The sequence below is a fragment of the Papio anubis genome, chromosome 5 (genome assembly GCF_008728515.1).
Source record: "Papio anubis isolate 15944 chromosome 5, Panubis1.0, whole genome shotgun sequence".
In the NCBI taxonomy this organism is placed as follows: domain Eukaryota; kingdom Metazoa; phylum Chordata; class Mammalia; order Primates; family Cercopithecidae; genus Papio; species Papio anubis.
Window position 1 is genome coordinate 95,707,939 of NC_044980.1, and position 25,765 is coordinate 95,733,703.

The following is a 25,765-nucleotide window of genomic DNA, read 5'->3' on the forward strand; positions in this document are numbered from 1 at the left end:
ACAGGAGCATACAAGTCTACCTGAAAGTGGAGAGGTTTGAAGTCTGGAAAAGGCTTTCCAGAAGTTGGACCCAGAGCAGGTATAGAAGGGTGATCAGGAGCTCCCAGGTCAGAGTAGGAGGGAAGACAGGTTCCAGACAAAGGTAAAAGCAGATGCAGAGACACGGGAGTGAAACAGCATCTTAGACACAAAGAACTTTGGGTCATCTGACATTACGGAATGTGAAATGCATAGGGAACAGTGGCAAGAAATTAGAAGAGAGGTGAAAGGTGGGGAGCAAGCCATAAAGATCCTTGCTAGGACTTGATTCCTAAAGCACTCAGAATGCTCTTCAGTCAAGCAGTAACCTGATTGGATTTTCATTTCCTAATGCCGCTCAGTCTTGGGCTTGAGTGCATGGAAAAGCTACTAGCCTTATGAAGAAAGTATGGGGCTGTAGGTGGCCAGAGTGAGCTAGGATTGCGGCTTAGGAAGGCCAGAATGATTTTTTAATGTATAGACTTTTAAATTTTCTAAAACTTAATATTCCATAGGAAATAGAATGTATTCTAATTGGAAATGAATGTCCCATGTAGGTGATAGTATGGTACCAAATTTGGTGACCAAACTTTAAGTCCAGGCAGACTGGTAATGGCACATCCTAGTTTGATTACCCTCACTGAGCTTCTAAACCTCTCTTTGCTCTCCTTATCTGTAAAATGGTATCATAGTGGTATCATAAATGCACCATACCATTATATAAATAAAGGTACCTGGTTAAGTAGTCAATAAATGTTAGCTATTATCATTATAGTTCTCATGAAAGGATAAATTTCCCTAAATACAATCTTTTGTCTTGTTACCCATAATATGAAAAGGATGTGGTTACTTTTCAAAGATATTGTAGTTTCTCATTATTTTTAGACACAGAACTGTTTGAGTGTGTCACGTTGCCAGTAGAAGTTTCCTAGTTAAGCTGTGTTTCGTGTTCTCCACAGCAGTTTTTGTTATTCATTGTTCAGCTATACAAAGATAAACTGTAAGACCAACTTCCTGCCCTTAAGGAAGTCAGAACAGTGAGAATTGGGGATTCCTCCAGGTTTCACTCTCCCCATTTTTTTTTTTTTGACCAGTTTTTTCAGCAAAGTCTTGTTCCGAAGCGAAAATTATCCTGAGATTGTTGCTGAATGCTGCCGCATTTCTTCTAGATGTTTTGGCCTAGGAGAATCTTAAGAAAACTCTCCTCTCATTTTCAGAATTTCTGGCATTAGCTTACTAGTCTCCACCAATAACTCATTTCTCAAATTGAAGATCCTGTGCACTAACCTATTGAAGTTGGAACTGATATTCTTAGAATGAAGGTCAGGGTCTCTTCCCAAATGTATAGCCATGATTGTCTTTGGACTGGCAAGATTTCCAAACTATACTCCACTTACTGTCATTAAGCTCTTGGTGCATATGGGAAAGCTAGCAGATGTTATTAACAACAAACCACACACACACCCACACACACACACACACACACTCTCTCTCTCTCTCTCTGTCTGTCTGTCTCTCTCTGGGCTTGTTTCCATGCCTTTCTCACAGTCCTGTATGTACACCTGCATTTTGTATATTGCTAAATGTTCCTGGAAGTATAGCCAAAAGTTTCACTTTCCTTAGAGTGGGTGTTTAATATTTACATTCTAAATTAAATGAATACAGCCTGGAGATCCTATTTTCAACTTTCCTTTATGTAAGCTCTAAGAAGTTTAGTCTCCCAACTTTGGGGATTATATTAGTAAAATCAGATCATAAAGTTCTAGTTAGAACCTTCAGAGGATGATTGTTTTCAATAGCCACATTTTCCAGAATGCTAAGGTTTTAACCCTTTAGGTACTATAATGGTAAAACATCTTGGATAGAAATCATTTTAGAATATATTATGTGTCTTTGCTGGTCACGGTGGCTCACGCCTGTAATCTCAGCACTTTGGGAGACCGAAGCAGGCAGATCACCTGAGGTCAGGAGTTCAAGACTAGCTTGGCCAACATGGTGAAACCCCGTCTCTACTAAAAATATAAAAATTAGCCAGCTGTCGTGGTGTGTGCCTGTAATCCCAGCTACTAGAGAGACTGAGGCAGGAAAATCGCTTGAACCCGGGAGGCAGAGGTTGCAGTGAGCCATCACACCACTGCAGTCTAGCCTGGGTGATAGAGTAAGACTCCATCTCAAATAAATATATAAATAAATAAATAAATAAATAAATAAATAAATAAATAATAGAGTATTTATGTGTCTTAGGAAGTTAAATTAGATGGTATATGTTAAATACCTACAGCTGTGCCTGACACAGCAGATTGGCAATGAATGTTAGTTCTCCTTATCCCCTTCTCCCTTTTCTTCATAACTTTGAGATATCCTAGTGAATATTAACAATTGTGCTATGATTTCTTTCCAGTTTTTAGGAGTACGTAGAGTTTTTCTATGTAACTGGGCTTATTGCCATCTCCTATCTGCTCTTCTATATTTTCTGTAGCTTCCTTTGTTGTCAAGCTACCATTGCAACTCATTTCAATTCACATGATGCACTACATGGAGGAAAATATGAGTAAGAACAAAAGTCTGCCCTCATAGAGTTCCCTGTCCAGTAAGCATAAGTATACTTAAAACAATAACTGTAATAATGTGAGTCAGTCACTATTCACAATAGTAAAGACTTGGAATCAACCCAAATGTCCATCAGTGACAGACTGGATTAAGAAAATGTGGCACATATACACCATGGAATACTATGCAGCTATAAAAAAGGATGAGTTCGTGTCCTTTGTAGGGACACGGATGCAGCTGAAACCATCATTCTCAGCAAACTATCGCAAGAACAGAAAACTAAGCACCGCATGTTCTCACTCATAGGTGGGAATTGAACAGTGAGAGCACTTGGACTCTGGAAGGGGAACATCACACACCAGGGCCTATTATGAGGAGGGGGGAGGGGGGAGGGATGGCTGTGGGAGTTATACCTGATGTAAATGACAAGTTGATGAGTGCTGACGAGTTGATAGGTGCAGCACACCAACATGGCACAAGTATACATATGTAACAAACCTGTACGTTGTGCACATGTACTGTAGAACTTAAAGTATAATTTAAAAAAAAAAGAAAAAAAAATAATAATGTGAGCCAGTACAAAGTAAGTGCCATGAGAGAGGGGATTGGAAAGCAGGCAAGATCACACCTAGTGTAGATGTTTCAAGTTACCAGATTGATACCATATAAGCACCCTTCTTCCTGTTCTAAATTTATGTGTTAGATATGGAATCTAGATGAGTTTCATATTATCAGTGAGCATAAATAGACTTTGGCTTGCAGCCCTTATGGGGAACTTTTTAAATAAAAACATTATCATCTGGAAAATGGTGATTAAAAAATAAAATAAAAACATGGGAACACTGCAGCCTGGACTTTGTGACCATCAGATTTGATTTTTCCTTGCCCTCTTGCATTATTCCATGCTAGCTGTGGTCCACTCGGGTGTGGTTTCTGTATAGCTTAGATCCAGACAGGTGGATGTTCCTGAACACAGGGTGTGCATCTGTATTCACACAAATACACATATACACCCACAAAAGGTTCCTATTTAACTACAACTGAAAGAGTAGTAGAGTGAAGAGGCAGGAATGGTAACCATGGCAGGAGGAAGAGAAAACAGAGGACTCCAGAGGAATTCTGATTCCTCTGTGACTCCGGCTGTATCTCTACCTCTTAGAAGACTACTGCCAGGAAGCTATTAGGAAAAGCTTTGAAATTGTGAGCGCAGGAAAAATCCCTTGCTAATGCATTTTGAACAAGATGGAGCAGAGATCAGTGGCAAGGTAACTGTGCTTAAAATTATTTCATTCCACTATAAAGCGGGTTGTTCTGACTTCAGTGTAAGCATTACAGTGCTCCTGACTTCCTGATACCTAATTGGAGAGAGAGTGGGAAACTGGGTCAAAGATTGCTCCCTGTTGCTTTCCCTGTTGTCTTCTCTCAATCTGCGCAAGTAGCTTCATCCTACATGCTTTCCAGTGAAGTACATTAATCCTGTTTTTACTCACTCTACTGCAAAGTGCACAATATTATGGGCCAGATTATTTAAGCCTATGCATATTAAAGTATTTCGGATTACTTTCCATATTTAAGAATCTCCTTTGAAATTGCAAATATGGGAGGGAGGGTATGGTTACTGCTTCTCCAACCTCAGCTTACATAGACGCCCCAAAGCCACTGGGTCTCTGCACTGGAAGGGAGACATAAATAGCACCATCCAAGCACTCATCCTGGCCTTCCCTGAATAGGACCCTGGCATGTACATCATCCATCAATCTGATTCCCCTTTCCAGAATAGACCGTAATGTTAGTTCTTATCATGATCTTTCATTCCAGAACACATATCGTGTTTCCAAGTTCTCAGTTCCAGGGATAGCAGCCCTGCTGAAACAAGCCTCATCCCTGGTAGATCCAGAAATGTGTCAGAAATATGGTTCCAGGAAGGGTACACTTTTACCTCAGTTTTCCTTCTTTATACTCAAGGCTCTGGTACTCATGTCATCTGCCAACTCTCCTTTCTTCTCTCCCTAACTCCCATTTCCAGTTTGTCTAGTGTGCCTTGATGGGGATAGGGACACAAACCTTTATCCAAATGCTTGGGGGCAGATGTGGTCTGGAATTAGGAGGTTTTAACATTTTTGAAAGGTATTAAACTGAATAAGTCATGTACTCTATCACCTTTGTGAATCTGGGGTACCATCCCTAATTAGATACACTAATGTTTCCATAACAAACGTTTAAATATTCACGCAAAAAAGAATAAAACATAAATATCATCACATTCATTCAAGTCAGATTTTGCTGCCAAAACTTTATGAAAAAACTTTAGGCTTCCAAAGCTGTTTAGACTTCAGAATTGCAATAAATTCTGGTATTAAAACAAAGAAATTATTTCTTCATATTTGAGTTTTCAGTTAAAATACTAAAAGGGATTGGAGGACTCTGGATATATCTGCACATTTTCCCTTTAAAAGAATCTTCTCTTCTGAACTTCATTTTTCCTCTTTTGGAAAATATAGAAAATTATTAAAAAGAAAAGTTGAAAATCATTTGTAATACCCCTACTATTGAAAAAAAAAGATAAAACCCTCTTCAATCACACCTCCCTTTCTCACCTAACTCCTCCCCACCCCAACTCCAGGTAGCTATTGCTTATATCTGCCAACTTTTCATTAGCTTATCTCAGCATTTCCATATGTGGATGATAAACTAATGTATCACATATGTGTATATGTACTTTTTTCTTTTTTTTGGACAAGAATTAGATCACATTTCCCACAGATCTGCATCTGTTGTTGTTGCTTTTCACTTAACAGTGTACCCTGGACATATTTCTAAGGCAGCACATGTAAATCTCTTCCATGATTTATAAAGGCTGCCTAGTATTCTTTTTTTGTAGATATACTCTAATGTATGTATCTTATTGTCTGTTAAAGATGCTGCGAGTTTTTTGCTATTATAAGCAATGTTAGAAATGTTTTAGGTAACCATGTATTGCTACTGCAGGGTAGATACCTAGAAATGAGATTTTGGGGTCATGGAGTGTTTAAACCCTAACAGATTCCACCAAATTGCTTTACAGTTTTTCCAATTTACAATCCACAGTGAATGAGCAAGTCCCATATCCTTGCCTGCACTAGATGTTTTCACACTTAAAAAATTTTCCTAAGTGTTTACTTAAACAAACAGACTCCTTATAGTGTTTCATTTAAAAGATAAGAATTAACTGGAAGATCTTAATATTATTAGAATTACCTCTAAAGTTATATAGTCTAGATCAGGATTTCTCAAAATCTAATCAGAGGACTGTCTGCACCAGACTCTCCTCGGGCTACTTTTTAAAATGAAAGTTCCTAGTTCAAACTAGGCCTACTGAATCAGATGCACAGAAGGTAGAGCATAGGCAGCCTGAGCTGGCTCAGATAGGCTCACAAGAGCCAATTGGTAATTTGCAGTGTTTTTGTAAGCTGATTGTTAAATATAGCGATCATTAAAAATAAAGGCAAGAAATACTCAGAAATCTTTATTTCCTAATTATTTTACTATATTTTACTATTATCTGTGCTCTTGAGGGTATTTGCACCTGTTGTATCTGTGTGGTAGAAATACTACAAAGTGTTATTTTACTGCTAATTTCTTCCTAAAGCAGTGATGTCATGTTGGTAGTTTGAAATTGACTGTGGTGGGAAAATTTACATTGAAATCAGCTGTGGTGGAAAAATTTACACCATGGAAATTCACAAATAGTGCAAGTCTAAGTTCTATCTATTATTTTGCTGGCTGTCTAGATCTGAGAAAATGATGGAGAGGATGTTGGCAATGTAGATTACTGTGAATGCCCCCCCAAAATTTAGGACATACTCTTCCAGGATTTGCACACTATTATCCATTACACCAAAGATTTTGCTGACATCCTTAATGTGCAAGTGCAGTTCCAACATATGTCTTTGTTGTTTCACTAAACAAAAATATTAACAAGAATTCTTGTCTGAACTACTTCATGGCAATTACAACCATCAGTGGGCGATTACAACCATCTAAAAAGTAGAGCAAAAGTCAAGAAAAGAATTGTATGAGAGTCAACTGCTTATACGAAGTTAATAATGAAAAGTATTGTATATTTTATTATTATTTATAAATTGTTTGCTGCACATTTTTGCCAGTAAAAACTGTAATAAACATATATACACACGAGTAGTGTGTATTATTTTTCACAGAGCTAGTGTATTACTAGAGTATCACTGGGCCCAGGATTCTGAAATTTTAACAAGCTGCCTCATTGATTTTTATACAAACTAAACTTTGACAACTGGCACTCAGATTTTCCTAGTAAGGATTAGAGTCACTCCTGCATTTTTTTTTCCTATACAACAGGTGTGTCAGGGCAATCTCCTGGGGCCTAGGACATGAGCAGAATAATTTGCATTTACCAAAATAAGTTCAATTAAATCTCAATTCTCTTAAGAAAAGGGGAGCTTTGAAAGAAGAAAATGCATTTAATTACTGTCTAGTTCTTCTAGCACTGTATTTCATTTAGAAATTCGAAGAGGAGTTTATTTTCTTAACTTTTTCACAAAATTTGGCATTTGGATTTTAAAATTCTTTAATAGAAGCTACTTACAATGCATATATGACATTCTTAGAGATTCCCCTCCCCATATACAGGGGCAAAAATGTTCCTTCTTCACACTTGATCTAGATATATATTTTTGAAGAATGGGCCAAAATAATTTATATTCCTTCATGTTTCTACATTTTTATTTTTAAGTGGGATATATGTGGTGACAGACACTAGAAAGGGAAAGGAAGAGGTCGATGAAACCAACTCTGAAAAGAGAAATGATTGGCAAGAAGGTAGCATTCAACCTGCACGAAACGCCATGGCCTTTTCAGTTAAGGAGAAGAGGTTGAAATGGGCTGAGAAGGCACTGTGGAACAGGAAAGCATGACTTTTTGTTTTCTTCTTCTGAAAAGGATGTTATGTGTCATGTACTAATTTGTTTATAAAGCACTTGGTTTTAAAATCAGAGACAGAGAACAGAGTTCAGGGTGACAGAATGAGAACAGTCTAACTAAAAGGGATCATCAGGCCTCACCCTTCCGTTTTACAGAAATGAAGATCGATGCTCAGAAAGGTTGCATGACTTGCCTAAGGTAGTCCAGTGCTATTTAAAACCAAAACAATTTAATTCGTATTGGATTTCTAGTTTGTGTATGTAACAAAGTCCATGCTCTAACTATATAAAACAAGTAATAGAGTCACTGTTTTTAAAAGTCTTTTGAGCCATACTTATGAAGTGGAATGAACTGGTGCTCAGTAAAATTAATATTAATAAAGATCAGAGTGGTTTACTTCATCTCATTTATGCCTTTTCATTTTCATGTCTGAAGTAATCCATTTCCTTTATCATGTAGAGATATTTCTAAATCAGGCTGCTTGATAATCCCACTGATTTCAGAATTGTAATCGGATATTCTTCATGTTCTTCTCTAACCTTCATTATACACAGGCAGCTTGATGTGAGTCATGTGAATGATTTCAGGACTATTTAATACCTCCCAAATGATCTAAAAGAAGCCTATTATCCTGCAGTACTTTTTTCTCTTGCCAGTCTCTTCACATAACTGTGAGCTCTCTGATTCTCTAGCTTGCTGCATTTCAACTTTGTTAATCATCTTTAGTATGGAAGACAAATGATCCTTAGTCATCTCATTGATTCCATGGGACACCTGTTTATTTTAATACCTAAATATGGCCATTATGTATCAGAAATTACATTTTCATTCATTTGGTTATGAGAAGATATGTAAAGCACTGCAGTTATACTTCTTTTTTAAAGAATATATTCAGAAGGTTTTTTATCCCTTAAAATATGGATTTTTTAAAAAGTAATTCAACATTGAACAATATAGTATTTAGCGTAAGTGATGTCTTTTTTGGGAAAAGAAAAGCTTTCCTACATGCAATTTAGCTTTTCAGATTTACATTTTGTTCTTCTAGTTTTTTGAGAAATCCTTATGCTTTACCTTTATTGATGCCTTTGCAACTCATGTTTTTTTAATCACTCATAATTATTAACTCATTTTTAAAAGCTGGTCAGAGCTACATAGTCATCATCTAATTAATTCCATTTGAATTAATGGCAAATAGCTTTAAATTTTTAACCCAATTAAATTAAGAGGAGAAATAAAAAAGTCACTTGCCCACTGGCACAGACTAAAATTAGGAGCTACATAATTCTGTTTCAGTGAAATTTAGTTCAGGGCGCTCACAACAGTAGCGGAGGTTGGTTCTTCACTGACCACTCCCACTCCCATAGGCTTCCTGCCTTTCACGTTGTTCCCCACTGCTCTCTTCATGGCCCTGACATGTTTGTTTATTACGTTCTAGGAATTCTGGGAAAAGAAGGAAGTCATTAGAGAGAAGTGCTAGGACTTACACATTCCATTTCCCGTTTAGTACTAATTCCTTTTATGTTAATTAACTGTTTTTACTTGTAAAACGGAAAGGATACCCTAAACAGATACATTACCTAAAAAGTATTTGATGAAAACCATTCAAATATGTTTAATAATATTGACAGAATATTCTATTAGCAAAATAAAATCAAACATTCCCTAGACGCAGAAGAGAACCTTCTAGCCTTACTGTTTCTCCCAATAGAAACGTTATTCTTTTCATCCAGTTTGTAAACCCTTCACCTGATCTCTATTTCTTCTCATTACATATTAATTATTCTTTTTCCATCTTTAAAAACGTTCAAAACTCTTTCTTCTTGTGGGACCATCTGTCCTCCCTCACACTTTTTGAGTCTCATTTCTTTGCAAGTACGTCTTATCCTTGTTTCACAATTTAACTGCGACGTACCCCAAATAATAACTGAAAGTAAAGTAAAATCTGGTCAGTAGCCACAGACCCTTCTTATGCTGACGCTTTGTCTTATAGTATAAAGTCTTGCAAAATTCTAAGGGAATGTTGAGAGATAATTCAGGTCACTGAAGGGTTTCAGTATTTTTTTCATTAATACAATAATCATACTTAGCATTTATATACTACTTTTCGATTTAGAAGTGCCTTATAAATGTTACTTTTTTAATCCTCATGCTACATTACTACATAAACATATTGAATGATGGAAAAATTAATACTAAATCAAATGTATGAAGTATAATGTTCAAAGTGTATTCCCTAATTAATACCAGGGACTACGTGCATACATAATTATATGTAAATTAGATATTTTGGATTTATTTTTTCACCAAAGAACCAAAACGCAATACAGAATAGTATTTTAAGTAGATTAAGATGATTGGGTTGAAAATGTAGATACTGATTTTAGGTTGACCTTAAAAAATATATTTATGCCAATTAAATTATAGCTTTTGCAGAATATAAACTTTCTGTGTTCCCAACAAAATGGGTTAGTTTTCCTGCCAGGTTACCCTTCCTTGGTTTATCATGAGTCTTTAGAGGTTTAAGTAAAACAAAAGAGGGACTACACATTGTTGCACAAAATAGTTGAGAATTCCAATGGGAATGAAAGGAAACCTTTTATATGTGTATATACACACACATATATATGAAAACACCCTCAAGACTATCAAAAATTTGTAATAATTTTATATGAGAAATAGTTTTCAGCTTTATATTTTAAATTGTATTTAAAAGGACTTTTAAAAATCAAAGCTCTTCAATCCCTTTTCATTACATGATTTATTTTAACTAGTACTTTGTTTATGGTTTCTAGACTTTTGCAGCTACATTCTGGACTCGGGGAAAAACAGATAATAATTGGGACAATGCAAGAGGAAATTGAGATTATCATTTAAAGTGTGTGTGTGTGTGTGTGTATATATATATAATGCTATATATATTTTATAATCTATAATGCTATATATATATATATATATATATATATATATATATATATATAAAAAAAACAGAGGTAAGAAAATGAAAAGTAGTTAGTAGGCCTTTTGACCAGAAGAAAGAGGAAATAAAAAAGTAAATACTTCTTGGTAACCAAGTATAATATTTAAAACTGCCCAACCAAAGCCCATGAAGCAAGTGAACAAGTTAGTTAAATGTATCTTTTGGTTTTGGCCAAAAGACACCTCTTTCAGAAAGACAAATAAATGTTTAAATATGGTATGTACGTAAATATAAAGGTTTAAAATGTAATGCCTCAGGAAGGGGATGTGAGTGGAGGATTTTGGGGTGCTGGTTACATGGATGTTTTAGTTTTTTAAGTTTCCTGGATCTGTACTTTCTGATTTGTGCACTTTTCTCTGTATCAGAGTTCCATAAAGAGTTCTAAAGCCAATCAATAATTTTGAAACTTAGCACCATACCTCTAAAAAATAACTTTATTTATCGAGGATTGGTGGGTTTTATCTTTTAATTTGACTTTCTTGGAAGGATGCCTCTGGAGCAGGTTCATAATTGTGAGAGATGAAATAGTATAAATCATAACTGCACTGTAGACTCACATTTTTTGCATTCATAAGAGATGGAAACAGGAAAGTGCTTTTACATTAGTTGTGCCATAACATCCTCCACATACAGAGCTATTATAAAAGCGGTTGTAGTGCCTGCCTTCCTGCCTTCCATTTTGATCTCTTTTGGGAACAGCACAGGCCATCATTTGTGAAAGTCGTCATCTTGCAGGATGCGTAAATGCATTTTCTCTTCCTTGCCACAAGGCAAATGGAAACTAGTAATTTCTAGTCCCATAGCAGTGAATACAAAATTAAAAGAGGCTAACTCAATGCAGTGACAGTTTCAAAAGGAATTATTTTTGAACATTTTTTTTCCCGTCGTGCTGGTTTATTTAGCACTGAAGCTTGTCTGCTAACCCAGCTTTCAGCAGCCTCCAGGAAAACCTCGGTGTAACTGGTGTCATGTATTAACAGTGCCCCGATTTCAGTTATATTTTGCTAAGCAGATACACATTTGCCATGACAGCTTAAAGTGTTGATGCTTTTGAATGGAGACTTTTTTATCTCGATGTATCTGTACCTGGAGAGTCCTGATGCTCAGGACTGATAACTCAGATTTTGTTTTGAAGGAACTAATTTTAAAAAATCTGGTACTCAGATTTTGTTTTAAAGGAACTAATTAAAAAAAATTTAATATATGAATTTTCTGGTTAATTTGGATGACCACCATTTTTTGAGTAGTGTTAACTGACTTTAGTACCTGCATTTCTAATCCAGATAGTACAAAAAAAAAAAAAAAAAGGAGCTGTGTCTTAGCTTCATTAAAACCGGAGTTTCATTCATCACCTCTAATAGAGCCCAAAGTGAACACAAGATCTGGATCCACTGTTCCCTCAGTTGGGTTCATTTTTTATTTGCCACTCATACATATGTCCCATCTCTCTGCAGCAGAGTTTCAGTTGCACAGAAATGACCTTTTTTATATAACACAGCCCAACTGTATAGAAATATCTTTTTAAAAAAACAACATGGCCCAACTGACACAACTGACAGTGATCTGTTCCAATGCTAAGGAAACTGGCTGTGTTGGATCTATTAGGAGACCTCAGTCTTTATTCTCCTAAGGGATTTTCAAAGTAATTATAATTATATGAAATTTCCCTCAACTTTAGAAATTAATCCCCAAATAATCTCCTACTCCTACTTGATCACCTTGGTAGCCATGATTTAGTCCCAGCAAAACATCCTGTCCCAGTAATTTAATGTTACTAATTTAGAACAAAGAATCATAAGGTAAAGATCAAAACAGTTTAATAGTCAAATAGTTATTACAACATCTATGTATGTGTATTATTGCAAAGTCATTTGCATTTACTGATAATATGAAAATGATACCCCTGATTCATTTTTGTTTGTAGTTTCAAGACAGAGAATGTAGAGAAAGTGGCCTTTAAATTAGTTCAGAACACTCTGGGAGGGTGGGAAGATATGATGCAGTTTAGAATTATTTGCTTCCAAATTTCCTAAAAAAAATATTTTTTTTTTGAAACACTCTGTCACCCAGGCTGAAGTGCAGTGGTGTGGTCTTGGCTTACTGCAGCCTCGACCTCTCGGGCACAAGCAATCCTCACAAGTAGCTGGGGCTACAGTCACACGCCAGCACGCCTGGCTAATTTTTTTTTTTTTTTGTAGAGATACAGTTTCACCATATTGTCCAGGCTGGTCTCAAACTCCTGGGGACAAGTGATTCACCTGCCTCGGTCTTCCAGAGTGCTAGGATTATGGGCATGAGCCATTGTGCCCCGCCTAGTTTTTATTATTGAAGATGTTACTTCTTTTTGTTTCTCCTAAGACTTGGCAGTGGTTTCAGGCATACTTTTTAGTACCTCCTTAAAGAAAGAATCCATTATCCAAAAGGGTGGCTTGGAATAGTAGGAAATGAGTGTGCTCCTAACCTTTACCTTCACCTTCCTAGGAGAGTGTGGTGAATTGAAAATCACTCTACAAATGTCTTTCTGAAGGATGTTCCCAATTAGTAGGACATCATTTATAACAATACATTGGTTCCCTCAGGATCAGCGGTTAATCTCTCTTTATATTGAAGCAGGAAACAACCAGGACAAGATGAGCTCATAAAGTATAGAGCACTATCTATACTTATTTCCTAACACTTCCTTATACTTATCTCCTAACACTAATTAGGAGAGACCAACAGAACCATCTAAGATCATCTAAGAACATAAGATATAGTAGGTTATTATCATGCATTATTCCACATACTTTACTACTTAGCTATGAATCCAAGCAGAAACTACAAGCTATTATGAGAAAAGCAAGCTAAATAGTTTGGGATGGATAACCTCATATCCCATGCATTCACCTCCCATTAAGAGAATTGAGCTTCCTACTTAAGTGTATGTCCTTAAGTACCACTGGTTACTTATCTATTCTTGCTTAATTCCTTTATCTTAGCTTCCAAGGTATTTGAACCTTGGAAATCTCTAAGAGATGGAACCCTTATTTTTTATTTTTGCCTTTTTTTCCTAGTAAATAGCATTTATTAAACATTAATATTAGAGAATTATATTTGACACTCAGATGTGTCACCAATTAGCTGAATTACCTTAAGAGGCAACACACTTAATCTCTGTGACCTCTTTTTCCTATCCATAAAGTGTAAGATTTGAACTCCATCATGTCTGGTTTTCTTTTCAGTTCTGAGATTCTATGAGTCTGCGTATCTGATAAAATACTTCAGTGTGGTTATACATCTCTGCCTGAGCAGAGGAAAGCAATTTCTCAAAGGCAAGCTCAGACCCTGCTGAAGTAGTCATTCAGTTTCATCTTCCTTAAAATTAGATTCTGATTGAATGCTATTTTGAAGTCTCATCCAGTATCTGGAAATACTCATTTCTTTCATTATCAGACTACTCTTTGGAAGTCTTACCACCCAACCACCAGCACTACAATACTGTCCTATGTTGTGATGTGCCTCTAAGGCATTATCAGACATGGCTATTTTACATTTCTTTTTAAAAATTATTATTTCAACTTTTCCACTGTAAATATCTTCGACATTACAAAAGCTTCTTCTACATGCATATGACATTATAATGGAATATAATGACATAATGAAATATCCCTCTCAGTTTTACCTTATACCTATCTAGTGAATGAAGTTTCATCTCCATATCTTAAGACCCCTTACACTAAAATTATTTTTACTGCAAGAGAACAATCACTATGAAACATCTTTTTAACAGGGATGTCTTGGGGTTCAATTCTCTGTAAATACAGGACATTAGTAGCTAAAGGCCAAGTATTTACCTGTGTACCTTCGAGAGAGAGTTAATCTGGAGCCCAACCCAATGAAAGAAAGAATATTTACTTTGGAATAATAAAACTAAAATAAGAATAAATGAAACCACCTTAAAAGAACAGCTGTTAGGACTTTTGCATGATAATGTTGTATAGAATAAGTGAATGTACATTGAAAGAATAATTTCGATATCAACACAAAAATGACCTCACTATCTTTTCTGCAAACCTAGGATCCCGTTGAACTGACTTCAAGCCCAATACTCAGAAAAACAATCAGGTTGTCTTGGGTCTGGTCAAGGAGTGCATTGTTACTAAAAGTCATGGAAGGACCGGAAACATTATCAACTTCCTCACGGTCCCATGGCCTCTAATTTAAGAATTTCATTTTAGCCAGACCATGGTATTTATCTTACTAAAATTTCTTTGCTTCACTTATGATTTTATTCTGTATCTACCTAGTTCAGACCCTTCTGAGAACATGTTTTGCACAATATCTTCAACATACCAAATTTCAATTCTAATTTCTTTTTTTAAACTATTTTACCCTTTTAATGTTCCCATGTTTTTCCTGCTTTTTTCTGGTCCTGTGTTGTTACTTGGAGAAATTTGATGTGCTTCAGTTTCTTTCATTAAAGAAATTTCACACTCAAAACTGTGAAAATACATTTCTTGAAAATAAAATATTCATGTGCTGAATTTTTTTTGAAATCTACCAATGGAATAATAATAACTAAGCATTTAGTGAATTTTTCCTGTGCTCTAAATAGAGTGCTAAGTTCTTTACTTAAGTTATCTCAATTGTAGACTACTTAGAGTTTCTTACTGGTATAAATATGGATCACTAGTGCTAATCTACTGAGTATTAAATACCTAGATTTTACTTCTCTTCGACAAAGGAACTCAGTGAGCACCTACTTGAAAACTGATGATGGTCCTGTAAGACACTATCCTATAATCAAATAATTCTGCAAGATTGAAAAATACAAATGAATCCCATACCTTCTACCTGACAAATCTGGCATGTGGAAATGTGCAATATTAATACTGAAATATAAATTCAATATTTATGTTGAAATGTAAATCTGTAGTTTATATGCTTATATAAACTATAAACTAAATATATGTAAAAAATACAGAAATATGTATAAATATATTTTGCTTCCTTTCTGCCTTTCCTTCATATTCAATCCTCTTATTTGATTATTTTAGTTCTTTGACTCACGGCAGTTCCCATCTGTTTTTTAAGCAGCAGGATTCCATTTCTGTGGTCCTCGACTCTGAGTTAACTTTGCTATCAATTATTCTCTCCTTTCTCCTTTTTACATTTATTCTAGTCACAAAATAAGTCTATCCGGCTGGCTTTTTCAGCCAGGATATATGATTTTGATATTCTGAGTTCATTTTCTGTACAGTTCTTAACTCTCTCAGTACTGATTGTTTTTTCATTTTATGTAGTAAAATATTAGCAGAAGCATCAATTTTTTATTGCAATAAACGTTTTAAGTGTCAAGTGCTTTTATGATGATGCAGTCAGAGACAGATTTTATATATAGCCTAGTGAATTGAAATGAATTAATTCTTAGGAGGTTTCATATCTCGTGGCCCAAGCACTGTATTACAACAGAAGGGCAAAGTCAGAGCACACTGCAAATCATCAGGGAAATATGCAAAACTAGCTGAAGTTTCTGAGTTCATAGAAGTAAGATCAGCATAGAGGTTATGGAAATAATAATGCATCACTGTGGCAAGGATCGTGTTGGAGGTCATAATCTTCACACCAAACACTGAGGCTGAAATATGCTGCTTGTCAAAACTGCCACCTGCTATAGGAGCAGCTGTGGATCCACGACCCCTGCTGGCCTCCAGACCACCTTGTTTGAGGGCATTCAAGTTGCTCCCACTGGAACTTCTCACTGTGTATATGTGCAAGCATATGGGCTCTTTAGGTCAAACTGTGGAAATAAACTGAAGAAATTAAAAGTCTCTACAATAGTAAAATTCTGTTTTGAAATAATGAATATATGAGTGTCAGTAGACTTCAACAATGCCTAAAGTATATGAAAACCTAACTTATGAACTACACTTTTTTAAAAATAAAAAAGTCTGTTGTTTGGTGCAGCATGGAGCAAACTATTTTAGTTCAGCAACTTTTCTGGGTTTTTCAACAATACAGATAATGCATAGAGAGTAGCAACAACTTTCTAGTATTTAGTATGTCTGCAGGAAAGTCAATATATTGGTCAATTTGATGAGTCAAGAAACACCATAGACTGCATGAAATGGTAGTTCTGTTTTTGCTGTTATGATACATTGGCAATTAAAGGAATTACTGGATATGAAAGTACTCAATAAATCATAAAGAACAATACAGATGAAACATAACTTGTGTTTTAAAATATTTGGTTATAATAATTTCAAACTTAGTAGTTTGAAATCTGTTTTCTACATTTTCATATTTAAGATACGTGTTTCTATGTGTGTTTTCAGATAATCACAAGGACTGTTCTGGTGTGTCCTTACACCTCACACGTCTGCCGTAAGTACTTCCATTTTTCCTAGAGCAGCAGCAAATTTAAATCTTTGTGAACTTAGAGTGGGAAGTTCACTGTATTAATTATCTGTGGGTAAAAATTTACCTAAACTAACTGGCTTAAAACAACAAATATGTATTGTCTCATTTTCCTGTATGTCAGTAATTGGGCACACTTAGCTGGATCCTCAGGCATATGGTCTCACACAGAGGCTGTAGTCAGAATCTTGACTGGGGCTTCAGTCAACTTAAGGCTTGACTGGGGAGGAGTCACTTCCAACCTCACTCACATGATTGTCGGCAGGCTTCAGTTCTTTGCTGAGTGTTGGCTGGAGATCGCCCTCATATCCTTGCTAAGCGGGCTATAAACAGGGCAGCTCACAATATGGCAACTGGCCTCCATCATAGAAAGTAAGCAAAAAAAGCAAGAGAGGGCGTGCATGCAAAAGGGAAGCCTTTCAGTAACCTAATGTTTGAAATGACATACCATCACTTTTGCTATATTCTGTTTGTTAAAGATAAGTTACTAAGTAACTCAGGAATGGAAAACCAAACATTGTATGTTCTCATTCATAAGTGGGAGCTAAGCTATGAGGATGCAAAGGCATAAGAATGATGCAATGGACTTTGAGGACTCCCTCAGGGGGAAAGGGTGGGAAGGAGGTGAGGGATAAAAGGCCACAAAGGCTACAAATTGAGTTCAGTGTATACTGCTTAGATGATGGGTGCACCAAAATCTCAGAAATCACCACTAAAGAATTTAGGTAACCAAATACCACCGTTCCCCAAAAATCTATGAAAATAAAAAAAAATGTTAAAAATGTTTAAAAAGATAAGTTACTATACTTCTTTTAGCCCACATTAAAGGGGAGGGGATTAGACCAGGGCATGAATGTCACAGCTAGGAATCATGAGAGCTGATTAGTCAATGTTCTCCAAAGAAACCTGAACCAATAGGATAGAGAGAAAGAGAAAGAGTTGTTGTAAGGGATTGGCTGACACTATTGGGACTGATTAAGTTCTAAATCCATTGGGCCAATTGGAAATTCAAGGAAGGGTTGATGTTGCATTCTTGAGTCCAAAGGCAATTCACAGGCAGAATCCTTTCCTTTTGAGGGGACCTTAGTCTTTTCTCTTCGGGCTTTCAATGGATTAGATGAAGCCCACCCACACTATGGAAAATAATCTGCTTTACTCAAAGTTTAATTTAAAGGTTAATCACATTTAAAAATCACCTACCCAGCAACACCTAGACTAGTGTTTGACCAAACAACCAGGCATCTGGCCAAGTCGACATGTAAAGTTAGCTATCACAGGAACCACTTAGAGCCTGCCTTCACATGAAAAATTATTTTTTAAGGAAAAAAAATTCTTCCTCATTTTCTGTTTCATTTTGATTTTCACAAGCATCACATTTTATAAACCAGAGTATTGAGGTATATGGTGTTTTTCCAAAACAGTCATTTAGACTTTTTCAGGTAATTTAGAAAAATATTATTTTTTTCTGCAGACAGCCTTTAATTGCTGGCATGTACCTTATGATGTCTGTTGACACTGTTATCCCAGCAGGAGAAAAAGGTGAGTAATGATTTTTTAATATTTACCATTACCTCATTACCTAAACTGTAGAAATGGATTTATGGTGTATTTTTTATAAACTTTAAAAATAATCAATATTTTTACGTCTTGGAAAAATAAACCAATACTTTATTGTCCTTAGATTTAAAATAGATTTTTGTATTATTCCAAGCCAGTGGTTTATTACTTTTCCATTTTTTGTTGAGATGCTAGGAATTGAGGCCCTTGGGTAGATGTGTGTTATATAAATTAAAGAATAAATCTTGAGTATTTAAAAGTAAATCATCCATTCTTGAGATGCAGAGGACACACTGCATAATGAGCAGTAACACAAACTTCTACATAGAAAGGTTTACTAATTAAACGACTAGCAAATCCAACACCAACTTAGTCTTTAAACTTGGATATAGTTGGCTTATTACTTTACTTGCAAAATGGGGATGATCATAGCTGATTCTCCCAAGTTTACTAGAAGCGATGAGAATAAGTATAATATTATTTATCAATATATGTTATGATCCTCTAATGAAAGTGCCATATGATATATTGTTCATTTGTTTTCACTGGGAATCTCTTAAAGTTAATGACCAGTATGGTCTCTTTGTTACCATTTTTCATCTATTATAAAATGAATATTTATTGAATAGTTACTGTGTTAGACTGTAAGGAAGGAACAGTATGAAATGTCCTCTTCTCAACAGGAACTGTCAATCTAGTGATCTTAGGTGTCTGCATTCAATTTTTCAAAAATTATTCCATTCCAAAAATAAAAACCAATTTTTAAGCTTTCTCAACTGGATAAATTTCAAGCTAAAGGTAACAAATTAAGCCTACGTTTTCACTAACAGAGTATTTTGATTTGGTTCTAGTCATTCTGTTTATGAATAAAATAAAAATATAAGGCAAGGGGTTCTGAATTCATGTGAGTAAAATGGCTGGCACAGAATAAGTGCTTAATATCTTGTGTGTTTAAGTCATAAGAAAACCTCAGTCCCTAGCATCTTGTGAATACCCTGTGCATACTTTTAGACAAGAATAATGTCATTTTCCAGTTGAATAGTGACTTTTGTCTGTGTTTTCATTTCCCACAGTGGTGAATTCTGACATTTCATGCCATTATAAAAATTATCCAATGCATGTCTTTGCCTATAGAGTTCACACTCACCATTTAGGTAAGAACTTTACATGTTAAATTATAAATATTTACCATTATGCTTCCTAGTGCCATAAATTAAAATGGGAATTGTGTTTGACCTTAAGTCTGTTTCAATGAAAGTGATTTCATATAAGACCTTGAAATATTTTATGCTGTTTTATCATATTGTTTTTACTAAGATACTCAGTATTTGCGGCTCTGAAAATACTCAGATTTCTACTTTAAAGTAGGAAAGTAAATATGCCTTTTGTTTTTCTAATACCTCATTATATTATATGATTAAAATTTGTGTTTATTACAGGTAAGGTAGTAAGTGGATACAGAGTAAGAAATGGACAGTGGACACTGATTGGACGACAGAGCCCTCAGCTGCCACAGGTGTGTAAAATCTAGTTTAATTTTGAGAGAAAAAAATATTAACCAGTAGAAAGTAATTTTAAAAAATTATTATGACTTTCTCTAAAAATCTCTAAATCTGCCTTAACTGTATAACTGAGCTGTGTAATCTCTTTTTTACAGTTTCCTATTTGGTGCTTTATTAGTTTTCTCAATATGGTCAAAGCATGTTGGTGGCCTTTTACATCCCATCATTTGTTCAGAGACAGAATTTCAGACAGCTCTTCTATTATCACATTTATTCTGATTTTTATGGGATGCATTTGCTAATAGTACTTATTTGTTTATTTCAAAGTTTGGTGCTCTTGTCATAAAGTATAAAGTGATTAATTAAAGGTGAACTCTTTTTATCCAGTGATTATTTGTGTGTGTGTGTGTGTGTGTGTGTCTGTTTCACTATCTGTCTTCGTCCTCTCTACCCAGAGTGTACCAAGCTTCACATTATTAAAGTATGTGGTTCTGTGATATATTGTATCAATAGAATTAAGGTCAAAAACCCTCTGATCAGTTGAATGGATGCTGAAAAAGCATTTGATAGCCGGGCGCGGTGGCTCACGCCTGTAATCCCAACACTTTGGGAGGCCGAGGCTGGTGGATCATGAGGTCAGGAGATCGAGACCATCCTGACTAACACAGTGAAACCCCGTCTCTACTAAAAATACAAAAACTTAGCCTGGCATGGTGGCAGGCGCCTGTAGTCCCAGCTACTTGGGAGGCTGAGGCAGGAGAATGGTGTGAACCTGGGAAGTGGAGCTTGCAGTAAGCCAAGACTGCGCCACTGCACTCCAGCCTGGGCAACAGAGTGAGACTCCATCTCAAAAAAAAAAAAAAGCATTTGATAAAATTCAACATCCCTTCATGATAAAACCCTCAAAAAAAAAAAAGGGTAAGGAACACAATCAAGCATGTAGTTCTGGATTTTATTGGTAATATTAATGATTCATTGTGTTTGTCTTTTTGGTAGGCTTTCTACCCTGTGGAGCACCCAGTTGATGTAAGTTTTGGTGACCTACTGGCTGCAAGATGTGTATTCACTGGTGAAGGAAGGACAGAAGCCACACACATTGGGTATGATTCTGCACATTCCACTATTTAAAGATATTTTATTGGGATAAGGCATGATTACAGGTTACAGCTATCTTTGTGAATAAATTGTACATTTTTTGTCCTGTCATGGACAATTACAACAAACTGTGGCATTTTATCATTTCAAAACTGATTGATTTGGATAAACCCCAGAACATATGCTCATTTTTTCATGCTTCTCTTTTTCTTACTTCCTCAAAACCTTCGATATCATACCTCTAAATATTATAATTACCAAAGACTTCATATTTCTTCCTCAGGCTCATCTTAATAAAGAAAATATAATGATAATGACAATTTTTTCTTAAGTGCCTTTTTGCCCTGTGTTCACGGGGTCTACATTTGGTGATTCCCGTTAAATACTCAGAACCATGATGTTAAAACTCCTGTGAATTTAATTTCCAGTTGTTCAGTCTTCTAAATAAGGATAATAATATGCAACACTTTATCAAAAAAGAATGTCGAGCCTTTTAAATGGTTTTTTAAATAGTGAGCCTCCTTGAAATAATTATATCCTATAACACTACGTAAAATTTTCAAAGTACTATGAACTCTTTAAAAAAAACCTTACCTAAATGAAAAATGAAAGGTAGTTTCTTTTCATACTTTTTGATAGAAAAGAATCAAGGAGACTTCTTTTTATGTTAAACAAGGTTTTAAAATATTTACTGATGCCATCTGGAAGCTAGAGTTTTAAACCTTTTATCTCTTAATCAAAGAGAAGTTACAGAAAGTAAGCATCTGAAAATATGCTTTAGATGCCCTCAAGATGATTCTTGTGATAGCAACACTGTTGGCTGTATGGAGAAAGGGAAAAGGTACTGAGGCAGGTTTAAAAAAGAAAGCAGGAACATTTGCTATGGTGTAAAAGAATTTTTATGTCACTCTAAATGACTTTTTTATATTAGTAAGCATCAACTTTAAGGCTAAGGATAAAACAAATAAAACTTTATCAATTTCTGTTACAGAAATAGTTTCCAACAGCTTTGGTTTTTGATAAATGTGCTAAATTTGGGAAAGAGACTTCAGGAAAGCAATAGTATTATTGAGTTATGGGAAATGTTGATGGTAAGAAAAGGACTGACAAAGGAGGCATAACTAGATTTGAAAGAAAGAGCATAAGAAGTCCCTTCTTAACAATCTTTAAATACATGAGGTAACATGATTCAGAGGGTATCCATCAGTTGTTCATTTTATGTCAGTGCAGAGCCATAGGTAGTTTACTTAAATGCTCCAGATTATGGTAGTAACCTTTGTAGTAAGTAAACAGAGCAGTAAAAAATCCCTTTCAACACATCACTTGCATTGGTTACAAGTTTTAAGTGTGGAAAAAACAGAATTTTTTGCCTAGAGGTCTCTTTACATTTTGTTGGGGGAGGTTTGTTACTTTGGCCAAATTCTATCCTTCTGAGTTCTGTCTGTGAGGTAATATCAGCCATAGAAATTAATGACTTGTTATAGTACTGGGATGGGAGGCCAAAGTGATCTCTGGAGGCCTCTTTCAGTTCCATGAGTCTAGAATAATTCTTGTCTTTTTTAAAATGTGCATTTTGCTTTAAAATAATACCCTAAAATGACTACACTAATTTATCCTTTCATAAATCTCATGTGGACTAAAGGAAACACCATTTTGTAATAAAAATGAAATGGAAAGAAATCATAGGAAATTAACTTATTGGGTGAGCCCATATTCTGAATATTTAATTTCTACTACAGAAGCAATTTTTTTACCAGTGGAATGACAAACAAGACAAATTTTAATACATTTAAATATGAATAAAAGTTTTCATAATAATGGATAATCATCTCATAGCAGTTAATATGCTTTTTGTTTTTAGACAAATAACAACAGCAATGTGTCTCTGTTTTGTAAAATAATAAGCACAACCTCCATAGACTACTACAGGATCACAGTTGAGAATGTAACCAGTGAAATAAACTAGTAATTTATGATGTCGGTTAAATTAAATGATACTCTGTTAATCCATATATCTCCTCTGCCTCTTTTCTTTTCCCACCTACCTCCAACCCACACATACAAATACACATTCCCACAGGACACAGATTTGAGCCCTGAGCCTGAAGCACACATAGGTATAAATCACACTTATCTAAGGATAGGCTGGGGCCAGTAGTTGCCTCCTCCATGTACTGGGAGAACTCTCAGCTTCAAGTTTTAAACCTTTCTGTTCTGTGGTTACATGGAAACTAGGTTTTACAGAATAACTGTTGACAGTAGCCTACCAAGAAAGTTTTCAGTTGAGTGGTTCTTCTACTAAAACCAATCTTAACTGTATTAAGCTAGAAATTGTAGAACTGGAGAAAACTTTGCTTGGGTAGAACAATCATGGGTAACTTATGAAAAGCACTGAAAAGTAGAGGCTGATTTTCCCATAATAGGGATTCTTCTTAAAATACCACCGTGTAAAAATAGGAGATGGATTTAACCACCTGAGTGTCCATAAATGGATGAATGCATAAAGAAAATGTGTTTTACACATGCATGATGAAATACTATTTAGCCTTTACAAAGGGGGAAATCCTGTCATTTGTGACAAGGTGGATGAATCTGAAGGATGTATTAAGTGAAATAAGCCAGGCACAGATATATTAATACATATACCACATGATCTCATTTATATGTGGATTCTAAAAAAGTTGAACTCATAGAAATAGAGAATAGAATGATGGTTACTGAAGAGTGGGGAAGGAGGTAATAGGAATTGTTAGAGGACATAAAGTTTCAAATAGACAGGAGGAATAGATTTTGAGACCTACTGCACAGAAGAATGACTGTAGTCAATATAAGGCACTATATATTTCAAAATAACTAAAAGAGGAAATGTCAAATTTTCATGATTTAAAAAATGATAGGGCCGAGGGCAATGGCTCATGCCTGCAATCTCAGCACTTTGGGAGGCCAAGGCGGGCGGATCGCCTGAGGTCAGGAGTTCAAGAGCAGCTTGGCCAATATGGTGAAACCCCATCTCTACAAAATAATTAGCCGGGCATGATGGTGGATGCCCATAATCCCAGCTACTCAGGAGGCTGAGGCTGGAGAATCGCTTGAACCTGGAAGGCAGAGGTTGCAGTGAGCTAAGATTGTGCTATTGTCCTTCAGCCTGGGCTACAGAGCAAATAACAGGAGTGATGTGTCCCTGTCTCTATCTCAAAATAAAAAAATAAAAAATAAATAAAAAAAGATAGGTAAGCAAAGTGATGGATTTGTTAGTTTGATTTAATAGTACCACACTGTATCTGTATATTAAAAAATCACATCATACTTTACATTACAAAATTATTTTTTATTTCAATAGTTTTTGGAGAATAGGTGGTTTTTTGTTACATGGATAAGTTCTTTAGGGATTTCTGCAATTTTGGTGCACCTGTCAGCCAAGCAATGTAAACTGTACCCAATATGTAGTTTTTTTAATCCTTAACCCCCTTCCACTCTTTCCCCTTGAGTCCCCAGTCCATTATATCATTCTTATGCCTTTGCCTCCATATGACTTAGCTCACACTTGTAAGTGAGAAGATATGATTAAATGCTTACTATTATTTGTCAATCAAAAGTAATATTAATAATAAAAACTACTTTAAAAGTAGGTATATTTAATGAGATATATTAATAAATATACTTAGTGATAAAATGTTTTATCCATATATTTATTTTTATATACTAAATATGAATAATATATCCTAAAGTTTCACCAAAGTATTACATATACTGACAACATAGTACTACTAATTGATCTATGAAGAAGCAATATTTTGTGCCTGACTGCATTACATATTTTATATTCAGGATGATACTTCTCTAAATTCATTTCAAATGTTTAGTCAAGTTTAAATAAAAACATAGAATTTAATTAAGTCAGCCAATTAAGCTCATTAAGTCAGCTAATCAGGCTAAAAGTTTACATGCTAAAATTTAATATTAATTACTGGGACTAGGTAGATAATATTTACCAATTTGGTCAGTTTTGTTGGTCATATTTTTCATTTGGAATGGGTCATTTCATGAATATATGAATATTCATGGATACCAATATAGCACTTTAATCTGCATTTTTAAATATTACATGCAAAAATAAAGTTACGTGATAAATAACTTCTTAATGTATACATTTAAAAGCACCATAAAACTTTTTAAGAAATGTTTAACAGTTTTGTAAAATGACTAAAGTTTTTATATTTCTTTCTAAAGTTAGTAATACCAGTTTTGCTTATTCTCAAGCCTAACATTTGTTGAATATAAAGGGGGTAGAGGTGAAGGAATTCTTGAGCTATTGGAGTGTTTGCGGTATAGACATGGAATACAATGATATTTGAAATTTTTTAAGTCATACATTTCAGATTACTTGGTACTTTATTAAATCTGTATTTACATATCTTTCTAATGTAATATATTTTTATAAAAGCTCTCATGGAACCTAGGTAAACAGATTAGACAGATGGATAAACAGATATGGATATAAATAGATAAATATGTTCAGAAATCCCACAGGTCAACTGAGTACAAAAAATTGACCTGACTCATTATTCAGTAGTATAATATACTAGGGAAAACATGCTATGTCATATGAAGTTGTAAACATTTATTAAGCAAGATTATTCATTCTTCCTTCATTCAACACATATTTATTTTTTATTTATTTTCTTTTTTTTATTATTATTATACTTTAAGTTCTAGGGTACATGTGCATAAC

General features: G+C 35.0%; 1 protein-coding gene across 19 annotated transcripts in view; it reads left to right on the plus strand.

Annotated features, from left to right (window-relative positions):
• The window catches only part of PAM (peptidylglycine alpha-amidating monooxygenase), a 277,716-nt gene that overhangs the window by 176,344 nt on the left and 75,607 nt on the right, over window positions 1-25,765 (plus strand). For all 19 annotated transcript variants that reach the window (XM_031666328.1, XM_031666332.1, XM_031666335.1 and 16 more), the window contains 5 exons: window positions 16,798-16,846; window positions 18,351-18,418; window positions 19,510-19,590; window positions 19,876-19,952; window positions 20,935-21,038. In XM_031666328.1, coding sequence (XP_031522188.1) covers window positions 16,798-16,846; window positions 18,351-18,418; window positions 19,510-19,590; window positions 19,876-19,952; window positions 20,935-21,038 — 379 coding nt within the window. The remainder of the gene's footprint in view (window positions 1-16,797; window positions 16,847-18,350; window positions 18,419-19,509; window positions 19,591-19,875; window positions 19,953-20,934; window positions 21,039-25,765) is intronic.